At 46.3% G+C, this 12190-nt stretch overlaps 3 protein-coding genes across 3 annotated transcripts; all 3 read right to left on the bottom strand.

Annotated features, from left to right (window-relative positions):
* Positions 1 to 260: 260 nt before the first annotated feature.
* On the bottom strand, positions 261 to 2433 carry LACBIDRAFT_328342 (uncharacterized protein; the record flags this gene model as incomplete). The annotated part of the gene is made up of 5 exons (XM_001882290.1): positions 261 to 676; positions 859 to 1074; positions 1371 to 1387; positions 1612 to 1828; positions 1986 to 2433. The coding sequence occupies 5 exons, from the start codon at positions 2431 to 2433 to the stop codon at positions 261 to 263; spliced, it is 1314 nt and encodes a 437-aa protein (XP_001882325.1).
* A 4509-nt stretch (positions 2434 to 6942) lies between these two features.
* Positions 6943 to 7370, bottom strand: LACBIDRAFT_299364 (uncharacterized protein; the record flags this gene model as incomplete). Its single annotated transcript, XM_001882289.1, has 3 exons — positions 6943 to 7071; positions 7120 to 7224; positions 7272 to 7370. 3 exons carry the CDS (start codon positions 7368 to 7370, stop codon positions 6943 to 6945), a joined length of 333 nt encoding a protein of 110 aa, XP_001882324.1.
* A 1179-nt stretch (positions 7371 to 8549) lies between these two features.
* On the bottom strand, positions 8550 to 9320 carry LACBIDRAFT_328340 (uncharacterized protein; the record flags this gene model as incomplete). Its single annotated transcript, XM_001882288.1, has 1 exon — positions 8550 to 9320. The coding sequence occupies one exon, from the start codon at positions 9318 to 9320 to the stop codon at positions 8550 to 8552; it is 771 nt and encodes a 256-aa protein (XP_001882323.1).
* Positions 9321 to 12190: the final 2870 nt, after the last annotated feature.

Raw genomic sequence — 12190 nt, 5'->3', positions numbered from 1 at the left:
GATGTGGGGGGAGGGGGGAGAGGGGACCATGGATTATCGTATTGGTTTCGTTGATCCTCAAGCATGTCGGGTCGGTGTCGGGGTATAGAGCAGCAGCAGCATAAGTAATAGAGAATCACCATCACGAAAAAAAAGAGGCAAGGGAGTGGGGGGAAGATTGAAAGCAGCAAAGCCAGAAGGAACCCCACGAAGAAAAAAAGAACAAAAAAAAAGGCAAGGCATATCCACCGGGATGCGAAAAGAAAAAGAAAAAACCAGCTTCACATCCCCAACAACGAATCATCACTCTGCACCTCAGCCTTCAACCCCCTAACCCCCCTCGTCCGCCCCCTCTCCTCCACCAACCTCTCCCCCTCCCCCTCCTTCTCACCCTCCGTCGAATCAGGGCTCAAACTCCCCTTCATCCCCATCCCCATCCCCATGTCATCCTCAAGCCCCATCATAAGATCATCCCCATCGTCCCCGCCCTCCTCTGGCATACTCGGCAGTCTCCCCATATGCCCATGCCCATGGAAGTGGTGCAGCTCGTCATGAAGGATCATGCTGCTGCCGTCCCCCGCTGTTCCCGCGGTACCCGCTGAGTCGGAAAGAGGTGGTTCCATGCTGGATGAGCTGCGTGATCGTCGGCGGTAGGCTTTGAGCTCTTGTTCGAGCTCGCGGTTCCGTGCGCCTTGTGCTGTTACGAGTTGTTGTAGGTATCTAGATAGTAACAGAAGGAGTGTTAATATTGCTTGGTTAAGAGGACACAAAGAAAAAGCAAAAACCCACCTAATATACTCAACACTCTTCCTCAAAATCATTCCCTTATCGCCTTGACAACACCCCCATCCCCTCCCTGCTGTCCCCCTCCAGGCCCACCATCCTCGCCCAATGAATCTTTTCTAGTCGGTGTCCCGTTCAACCCATTCGCACTGGGATTATTAAGCCCATTCAACACGTCGACGGGGGTCGTCCCGCCAGGTGTCAGCAACGAATCTGGGTCCGGGAGACCGTTTGACATGATCCCTCCCCCACCTGGGGAAGAGGCGGATAGGGAAGAAGCGTTGCCGTTTCCCGTTCCGTTTCCGTTTGGACCTGGGGAGAGGGGAGAGGATTAGTTTGGGTTCAGGTTTTCGGATGATGGAGGGGGGGGGGACAAAAAACGTAATGCAATCCATAACGTTAACGCGGGGATAGATGGCGCCAGAGAAAAAGGAGAGGGGGAGGAAACCTCCAACCCCATGGTCAACACCAAAAGCAAAAGGCGCCAAAGCCACAGCCGCCCCTCTCCCCTCCCAAAACATGGAGGGGGAAGGAGGAATGTGATCCAACCCAAGGAGGGGGAATAGACGCGAGAAAAAAGCAAACGCGAGGAACCCTCCAAAACTCACCTCCAACATCCAACATACTCCGGAATCAAGGTAGCAAGCTCGCTAATCTTCTCATTAATATTATCCCTCCGTCGTCTCTCAACGGCATTATGGCTCTCCCTCCTCCTCCTTCGTTTCTCGTTGGCTAGGAGGGCTTGTTTGTCGCCTGCTGGTTGTTGTTGTCCTAGTCCTTCGCCCTGTTGTTGTTGTGGTGGTGCGGCCCCCGAGGAAGGAGGGGGGAGCTGGACTTGTTGTGCTTGACCTTGAGTTTGATTTTGAGGGGGGAGAGGATCGTAAGAAGGGAGCGATATCAAATTGACAGCTTGCGTGTCTAACCCCTTCGGCAGCGAGTGCGAATGCGCGTGGTGGGAATGGTGGTGCAAAGGCGGGAGATGGTGAGCATGTCTTGAGATGAGGAAAGTACAAAGGGGGTGTATTCTTGATGATGGTCGGGTGTTGGGAGTGAGTATTCCAAGGCTCTGTTTTCGTCGTTCATCAGCTTCACGAAAACACGAAACACGCCGAGAGAAAGAGGCATACGAGCTAGCTCTCACTCTGCCCAGGCATATACCACCGACTAAGTGCCAGGTATGCTATCATTCCTCCTGGCTCTAGTCGTCCTTGCAGGCCCCATACCGCCTGACCCATTTGCGGCGGATGACGGTGGGAAAGGAGCAGAGCTGGAGGAGGGAGGACGTGATCTGGGGCGGGAGCGGGATGCTGGTGAGCGTGTGTGTCGTGTTAGATGGGCGTGGGCAGGGTGGAACGATGATGGTGGTAGGTTCGTGGTGGACGAGGGAGGGAGTTGAGGGGAGGAAGGAGAAGGAGGGTCGTAGCGCATCCCACTGTTTATCGCTGGGAGGGTAGAGTCGAATGGGTGTTGTTGATAAGCGTCGTGTACGCTACTTAGCTGACTCCCTTTGTTGGTGGTGGTGGAGGATGAGGGAATGCTGAGGAAGCGGTAGACGATGCGCTGAAAACATATGTTATGCGTGCGGTACGCCGTGGTGGGGTTTTCATACGCCGTTGCGTTTTCATACTGCTGCTGGTGCTGGTGCTGGTGAGTGTGATGCCAGGTGGTCATTAGGCGTCGATCGATCACCGGGTCCACCCAAGCGCTTAACTGTGAGCAACTCGTCGTTAAACTCCACATTCGCAGCAGCAACCACATTCACGGACGAAGGGAGCTTGCAAAGTACCAACATGCTAGAAAGTCGAGCCAGTCCACAGAATCAGGTAAGCGGCCGAAGAACGAAGGAAAGTGAGCCAAGGCACGTGCTTGTGTATCCATAATACATATATACAAATAGACCAACTCGTGGCATGATTGGGGGTCTTTTTGGCGTCTGGGCGCTCCTCTTTCTTCCTTTCCCTCTCTCATCCGAAACCTTTCCATCGTCGATATCTCAACATGAGCGGAGCGAACGTTCTTGCGGGCGCTCACCACTTTGTTGCTAACAACAGCACATTCAATAATGCTAACACTGTGAGTAGAATGATTATTGTGTTAATGCACCAGTGAACGAAGCTGAGAGCACGGATCTCCGGCAGATGCACATCCACAACATCAACAACGGCAATAGGACCACGTCGGACGGGGTCATCCCCCTCACGCCAAACCCAAGCAATCGGTTCACAGGACGGACAGAAGTTATCACCAAACTCAAGAGGCATTTTTTTACCAACGCAAATGGCAGAGCTAAGAAGAGAAAGTTCTTCCTGTTGCATGGAATGGGGGGGATTGGAAAGACTCAAATTTGCTTGAAGTTTGTTGAGGAGATGTCTGACCAGTGAGTATCTACTGAATACCATTCCAATGCCTTTTAATTCAATTTCAATTACCTTCAGCTTTTCTCTTGTTTTTTGGATTGATGCATCCTCAGTTAGCACCATCACACAGGCACTGAAGGGCATCTGTAACCTTCCTGAGGCTCAGTCTTCTGCTCTGGATGGGTCACCTGAATCTGCTCTTTGCTGGATTGGCTTGCTGAAAGAGAACTATGTAATGGTGTTTGACAATGCTGATAATCTATCACCTGCTGAGCTGGAAGCTTATCTTCCACCTGGAAGGGGTGGAAATATTCTGATAACTAGTCGCAATTCTGCCATGAGGAGGCTAACTTCACCTGAGAACTCTCTTGAAATAACTGAGATGGAAGGGAATGATGCTCTTGAATTACTTCTAAAAGCTAGTTGCTTGAATTCATCTTCAATAGAGTTTCAATCTGAAGCTTCTAAGATTGTGAAAGAGCTCTTCTGTGTTCCTCTTGCAATTGATCAGGCTGGTGCTTACATTGCTTCTGGAGCAACCACTATCAGAGACTACCTTGCAAAATATTCAGAGCACCGGAAGACACTATTATTTCATTCAGATTTTACTGGAGCTTCTAAGTATAACAAAACTGTTTATGAAACTTGGGAGTTATCATACAAAGAAATTCAGAGAAGGGCTAAATCTGATGATTCTCGTAAGGCCAAAGCAGCCAATAGTGCAATGCTCCTTCTGGAATTATTCCCTTTCTTCCATCATGAGGGGATTACTGAAGACATCTTTTTTTATGCTGCCCTTCAAAAAAAAAAGAAAATTCTTGCCTCAAAGTTACCTCTTGCCAGCTCTCTGCTGGACTGGAGACTACTTCCTCTCAATAAATCAGGTACTTGGGATAACTTTGTCTTTAAAGAGGGAGTCCGAATATTACTGTCATTCTCCTTCATCAAAAAAGGCCCATCTGATGGTGTGTATGCAATGCATCCACTGGTCCATTCCTGGGGCAGAGACAGAATGCTTCCAAATGAGAAGAAACAATGTTGCTTGATGGCATATGTCACTTTGTCTTGTTCACTAAGATGGGGTAAAGACCAGCCATATGGATTTCGGAGGGTCTTGGTAACACATATAAGAGTGAATATGGAGCATGCCACATCAGAAAGTAACAAGAATGGTGTCACTTACTTAGATGATGCTTATGCCAAGTGTGGGAGATTGTTGATGGAACAAGGATATCCAAGAGAAGCAGAAAACTTACAGATTAATGTTGTGGATACAAGGAACAGAATTCTTGGTGTGGAACACCCAGATACAATCAATGCTGTGGCAAATCTAGCAGCCACATATCGAAACCTGGGAAAATACACTAGAGGCAGAGAAGCTGCAGATCCATATTCTCGATGCAAGAACCAGACTTCTTGGAGTGGAACACCCAGATACAATCAGTGCCATGGCAAATCTAGCAGCAACTTATCGAAAGCTGGGAAAATACACAGAGGCAGAGAAGCTGCAGATCCAAGTTCTGGATGCAAGGAACAGAATTCTTGGAGTGGAACACCCAAATACAATCACTGCCATGGCAAATCTTGCAGCCACACATCGAAACCTGGGAAAATACACAAAGGCAGAGAAGCTGCAGATCCATATTCTGGATGCAAGAACCAGAATTCTTGGAGTGGAACACCCAGATACAATCAATGCCATGGCACATCTTGCAGCAACTTATCAATACCTGGAAAAATACACAGAGGCAGAGAAGCTGGAGATCCAAGTTCTGGATGCAAGGAACAGAATTCTTGGAGTGGAACACCCAAATACAATCACTGCCATGGCAAATCTTGCAGCCACATATCGAAACCTGGGAAAATACACAGAGGCAGAGAAGCTGCAGATCCAAGTTCTGGATGCAAGAACCAGAATTCTTGGAGTGGAACACCCAGATACAATCAGTGCCATGGCACATCTTGCAGCAACTTATCAATACCTGGAAAAATACACAGAGGCAGAGAAGCTGCAGATCCAAGTTCTGGATGCAAGGAACAGAATTCTTGGAGTGGAACACCCAAATACAATCAATGCCATGGCACATCTTGCAGCAACATATCGAAACCTGGGAAAATACACAGAGGCAGAGAAGCTGCAGATCCAAGTTCTAGATGCAAGAACCAGAATTCTTGGAGTGGAACACCCAGATACAATCAATGCCATGGCACATCTTGCAGCAACTTATCAATACCTGGAAAAATACACAGAGGCAGAGAAGCTGGAGATCCAAGTTCTGGATGCAAGGAACAGAATTCTTGGAGTGGAACACCCAGATACAATCAATGCCATGGCACATCTTGCAGCAACATATCGAATACCTGGGAAAATACACAGAGGCAGAGAAGCTGCAGATCCAAGTTCTGGATGCAAGAACCAGAATTCTTGGAGTGGAACACCCACATACAATCAATGCCATGGCACATCTTGCAGCAACTTATCAATACCTGGAAAAATACACAGAGGCAGAGAAGCTGCAGATCCAAGTTCTGGATGCAGCCACCAGAATTCTTGGAGTGGAACACCCAAATACAATCACTGCCATGTCAAATCTAGCAGCCACATATGGAAACCTGGGAAAATACACAGAGGCAGAGAAGCTGCAGATCCAAGTTCTGGATGCAAGTACCAGAATTCTTGGAGTGGAACACCCAGATACAATCAGTGACATGGCAAGTGTAGCATCCACATATCGACACCTGGGAAAATACACAGAGGCAGAGAAGCTGCAGATCCAAGTTCTGGATGCAAGCAACAGAATTCTTGGAGTGGAACACCCACGTACAATCAAGGCCATGGCACATCTTGCAGCCACATATCAACATCTAGGAAAATACACAGAGGCACAGAAACTGGATATCCAAGCTCAGAAAATAAAGAATAAAGTTCCTGGAGCAGAATCTCCCCTTATGAATTCTAGGGAAAAAGGTATGAAATGAGCTTCATTTTTTCATTTTCACTGACACTCATATTTATATGATTAGTACATTCTCTGACCAATCTTGCTAAGAGGATTTCAAAATTCAAGTCTGGGATGATACATTCATTTCATAGTAAGAAACATCTCAATGATGGCATTACAGGAACTAGTATTTAATTCTTCTTCTGCAATGCTTCCATCCTTCTCACCTATATTCATTTTCACTGAAATTCTGGCTTCTTCTCATATCTTGATATTCTGTTTAGTATGTTGAATAAATTTCTCTTTATATGACTGTTTTAATTGATGATTGACTGTGTATGAGTTTATCAGAAGCATCTCATGATTCACGATCCCATACTTTATGTCTGTGCTTGCATTCAAGCCCATTTTCAACTCTCCTGTTGAGCTGTCCATTATCCTCCAATGCATCCACTAAGCTACCAATGTGCATCAAGGCCTCTTCAAGTTACATACCTCAGTTTTGTTGAACTGCAGATACAAACCTACATAACTTCTGTCTGCAACAGCAGTGCCAATATCAGATACAGTTATGTTGAAGTGTGCAATCAAAGTACCTTCATGAGATGTAGAAAATCTGAATTTTAAATTTTGGCAAGAACTTCAGCCACCTCAGGCATGTTAAAAAAACTTGATCCAGTATGTATATATTTCAACATAAACAGGCTCCCAGTGTCATTGAATCCATGACAATTGTATTGAGGGATTGAGAACTGATGATGTCAAGTTATTGAATGATCTATGAATTTGAACCTTAACTCACACATCACAATAATGTAGGCAGGCAAATCATCCATTTTCTTGTAGTAAGTTGTCACCCAGTCGATACCAATATCCATCCATCAGGCCAAGTGGGGGTGTTCTCTCCCAAGTTGCTCCCATGCCATCATGAACATTTTGAAGGCAGGAATTGTGCCTGATAAAACGGGAGTGCACTCTTTGGACATGATTTTCTGCACTTGATGGGGTACCTAAGAAAAAGACTTAGCCTTGAACAGGTATCAATATTAGAGACATACACCCAGTACAATCTCAAAATCCTGGAGTACAGTCCATTCCATATCAGTAAGTCTAAGTTTCGCAAGCTCTCTATTGATGGGCAAAGAAAGAAAATGCTCAACAGCCTATTTTTATAAGTATACACTGATAGAATGATGAAGTTCAAACATACCGGGCATAGTTTATGAAACCGATTGATCATGAAATAAAGAGAGTCCCACCGGACCTTCATGTCACATATAAGTTGTGCCTGCTTAACCTGTATAGTCATGGTCGGATCCCCAGTTGACTTGAACCACCCTTTCTTGTTTCCATCCTCTATTACTTCTGCCAGGTGGTCATGTCATTGACTTAAGGCACATACTGCTCGTATGGTACTCCAGCACAATGCAATTGGGTTGCAACCAACTGCTTCTTTGTAACTCTGATTATCGGGATCACTTGGAGGGCCTGATGCGGATGCGATGAATCCCCCTGTATCATCTACCAGGGTGATATCAGTAAATGCATTGATGATGTGATTCGAACATATGTTGGTAACATGTGGGAAGCATCTTATATGATTCTCCTTGTGATTAAACTCAATGTCGCAAGGGCGTAAAAGTAACTCGAGTTTTCTGAGGAAAGCATTATTGAGCAAGCAGTTATCGAGAGTCCAATAAAAGGGAAAGAAAATGAAACTTAGACATGCCTTGACTGTGATCCCAACTCGATCCAAGAGATGGAGGACAATCCTTGCTAGCCTCTTCCCGTTGTGGCTTCCTCGAAGACAGTGAAATGTGATGAGTGTAGAACACAGCTGAAGACCCTTGGTAGACTTGTAACTATGTATCCAATGTGCAGTAATGGCCAGGTATGGATACCAAGCTTTTGTTGACCAAATATCCACCATGTAGGAAATTTGTCCTGGCACATCCTAGAGTGATCGGTGAATACAAGGAAACAAAGTGGTCAAATGAAACAACTAGTGTTTTAAAGTCCAGTGGAAAGGGCAGAGAGGCTTCCCCATCATGTAGCTGACTGGGTAAGTGGTGGTATTGCAGTGAGTATGTACTACATGTGATGCTGGTATGTACGTGCACGTGACTGCGCTCTGGAGCCTGGAATCCCTATTCCATCTGCCCCCTTCCCATAAGGCGACGTCCCTGTTGCCAGCTGCTGAAAAAGAGAAAGAAATGTAAGAGGACTAAGAAAATTATAGAGTAGAGATCCAAAATTAAGCAAAGAAAATGATGTGATGGACAAAGTAGGAACATAAAGAAATATCACTGACAAATCCAACCAAGTGCCTTCAAAGCTTGACTCAAATCTGAGAGGCATGGATCAGATTCCCAATCAAGAGCCGTAGGCATCTTCAATGGGGTTGATGGCAATGGCGGTGAGTGGGGTTCGAGACCAGAATGAAGCATTGACGAGGAACAGTTTGGGAGACAGGGAAGAATGGTGGGGTTCAACGTGGCCAAAATGGTGGTCGGGGCCAAGAAACTTCATGATTTTCCAAAGGCAATTGAGAACAGCAGTTCCGATGTGCTAAAGAGCTGAAGGGGTTGGGGTTGGTGGTGCGAAGAGCTGAAAGGTCACGGTAAGGTTGATTTTTTGAGAATATTAGAACAATAGGTATGGAGGCAGCATTGTCAGACCAATGAAAGGTTGGGGGGTCCAAGGTAGGAGCAGTGGTAGCAGCAGGGGGCAAATCCATAAGCTGGGCTTGAGCTTCGGCATTGACAAGAAGAGGTGGAGTGGTGTGGGATGAGGAAGTGTGGTGTGAGGGAGAAGCCTGGATGGCAGTTTCAGCAGAAGGTGGTTGAGCCTTGATGAAATCCACTTGAACCATCGTGTCAAGCTTGGTGGTGCAGGTATGCCCATCAGGGATTCCCACTTCACAAGAGAAGCAGTCTGTTTTCGTGTTGAAACACCAGGAGCCGTGGCCTGCTGCCTCCCATTCCTTCCTCTCATTCAGTATTCCCATTATCTGTCCTTCATCTGCACCATCACAAAATGCCTGCTTCACATCCTTGTCCTTGAAAAGCTCTGTCCCCCTTTGGCATCCATCCCTTGACCCTTCCTGAAAGGTGTGCACCCAAATGAGGCCTAATGGTGAGTCCGGCGATGACATGGCAAGAGCGATGAGCTTTGTGAGGCTCTCTTTGGATACTGGCAGTGGTGGCAATGATGCTGCTGCTGGTTTTGATGGGGATGTGGATGCTAGCACTGGCGGCATTACTGTACTATTTCGACCAAGTGTTCATGATTTTGGGAAATTTTTCACACCGAGATGGCTGAAAAATTTTCTTTTGATTTAAGATGAATAAAAAATTTGTCGGTGTGACGTGAACACTTGGTCGAAATGGTACAGTACTGTGGGTGGTGCCTGATTGACAGGCTTCTTCTTCAACGCAGTCTGTGGAGAGTGAGAGGCAAGCATGTTAAAGCATGAAAAACACTCTCATCACCAGGTGGAAAGGGCAGAGAGGCTCCCCCAGCATGTAGCTGACTGGGTAAGTGGTGGTATTGTGGTGAGTATGTACTACATGTGATGCTGGTATGTATGTGCATGTGACCATGCTCTGGAGCCTGGAATCCCTATTCCACCAGTCTAGTCCGGTTTTTTACCTCAAAATGAGGCAACTGGCAACTGCAACCAGTCCAGACCAATCCAGATATTAAGGGACTGCAATCAGACCCTTTTAGACCAGTCCTAATAGGTCCACAACACAAAAAAAACTGGTCCAGACCAGTTGTGACTGGTCTTTTGTTGAAAAATTTATTGTACTACAGAAACTAAATATTACGTCACGTACATAGCATACATAGATAGATACTTTAATTCTCCGTAGACTGATCAAAAATTTAAGCAATTCGGTGAAGATTTGACTGAGATATGGCAAAAACAGAAAGGATATACATTCAAATTGTGTATTAAAATGTTTTTGGCCATATCTCAACCAATTCTTGACCGTTTTTGATAATTGAGGGACCGAAAATTAAGTAAAAATGTGTGCGAGTAAGGTCCAATATGTGATGGGATGAAAGACAGGTTGTAACCGGTCTAAACCGGGTTTTTTCAGTTTTTAAATATTCACAAAAACATGGCAACTGGCAACTGGACTGACCACAAATGTGGGCAACTAGGCCATGGACACGTCCTTGATCTTGTATCGAAAGTGTTCCTTCCCGCTGGTTACCCTGATTCCATGTCTCCAGGTAAGCAATAAGCGTCACACAATCTGCTATCTGACGGCCTGTTGCCATCGGACTACCTTTGGTCTGATTTTCCTTGAAAAGGACGCTGTTTTGCTTATGAAAAGTTCGCTCTAGATACCAAATATTAAGTGCCTTACAAGTGTTCTGCAATTCTTTGGCAGGACTTTTCTCATCTAGGGCTATTCTTGAAGCTGTTTCTTCAAGCTCCAATTCGCATTTTCGGTCACAATAAGGATTCAGAGTTGGAGATCCATCTGCAACAGCAACAAATGCTCTACTTCTCACTGTCCTGCAAGATGTCTTCAGTCGTTTAACAAGTCAGTGTCGCCATGTTATCCTACATCTTCACTAATTTTTTTTTGCATGCAGCAATTGTCGCGGCCCACGTATTGGGTTCTTCACTAGCACCTGACACAAAGAAATACCAACTGCTTGCCAACATGCTCAACGACGCCGCCGTAATTCTGGACACAATTTCACCTTGTCTCAACACCCTTTTCTTTCCCAGTCTGCAAGTTTCAGCATTATGCGTCAGCACATCATTCAGATCTCTTTTTGCTATCTCTGTAGGGCGCTCCAATGCTTCCATCAGTTTGCACTTTGCCACACCGCTCAAAGGTTCAGACGATGTAGGCAATCTTAACACAAAAGACGCAAGCAAAGAGACAGTCCTTGCCTTGCTCGGTATGCTGGTAAGTCTATGCACCGACACAATGCTACTACCTGTTTTATGTATCTTTTTCAAAGCTTGGTATGCTCATTGTGCCCCATTTGACAACGCCATGGAAAATTTACACAACTCTCCTTGTTCTTGTCGGACTCCATCTCACCATCAATTATATTGGTGTGTGGGGTCTGGTCCTGTGCACACTGAATGGACAAAGGACTTAGCTTGCTTGGTCTGCCTATATGCACACACAACCAGGTCGTTCCCCAACACCTGATGAAGTGGCAGGGCAGTTAGTAGGAATCACCCAGCTACACTGAGAGCCCCGACAATACAAACAGGCCATAGTTGATGGGGCCTGCTGATGGGCCAATGAGGGCCAATAACCCTGTGTTGATGAATTGGCTGATGTGATCCCAGTATCAAGGTGAAGAAGGGTCGGCCAGCTACATAGATTTATCATAAACCGATCAGTAGGAGGAAGCTGTGCTGGGAAGTCAAGTCCCTGTATTTGTGTATCGGCTGATAGCTAACCAATGCAAGGTCGGCTGACAGTTTTTTGGCTGATGAAAGATAGCTAAGCTATGCAAGGCCGGCTGACAGTTTTAAACATTGCTGGGTAGGTGATCGGCCGAGGGGGCAGCTAAGCCATGCAAGATTGGCTGACAGTTCTGAACATTGCTGGGTAGGTGATCGGCCGAGGGCCATCACTTCTGATTAGCAGCTAGGCTATGCAAGGTCGGCTGATATTTCGACTGTGGCCTGGGTTGGTAGTTGGCCGAGGGCCCTCGACTCTGGTTACCAGGGTCAGCTGGTCAGATGTAGATATCACAGAGTCGGCCGTGGACAAAAATGTATGAACATGGTCAGCCGAGGCTTCACTGAGGCCGGCTTCTCAGTTGGGCCTTTAAGTTAGCAGCCGAGCAGAGGCAGACCGGGCAGAACTTACCTCCATAGTTCAAATTTTCAACTTGATCCATAGTAAATATAAAAAACAAGAGCTGCGATCGCTGCAAGTGACTTCTGGGATTTGAACCCAGGGCATACATACATGACGTACACCTCCCAGCGTAACCACTAAGCCAAGCCAACGTTGGAAGACAATGTCGGCCAGTATCTTTTACCTGCCTGCAATTTGAACCCAGGCGTCCAAGCTCGGCACTTGGTAAGTCACCGTTCTCGGCATACGACAACACATTGGTGAAGTACTTTGGCTGGTG

The sequence above is a fragment of the Laccaria bicolor genome, genomic scaffold (assembly GCF_000143565.1).
Source record: "Laccaria bicolor S238N-H82 LACBIscaffold_16 genomic scaffold, whole genome shotgun sequence".
Lineage (NCBI taxonomy): Eukaryota > Fungi > Basidiomycota > Agaricomycetes > Agaricales > Hydnangiaceae > Laccaria > Laccaria bicolor.
This window is presented reverse-complemented; position numbering and strand designations above follow the sequence as displayed.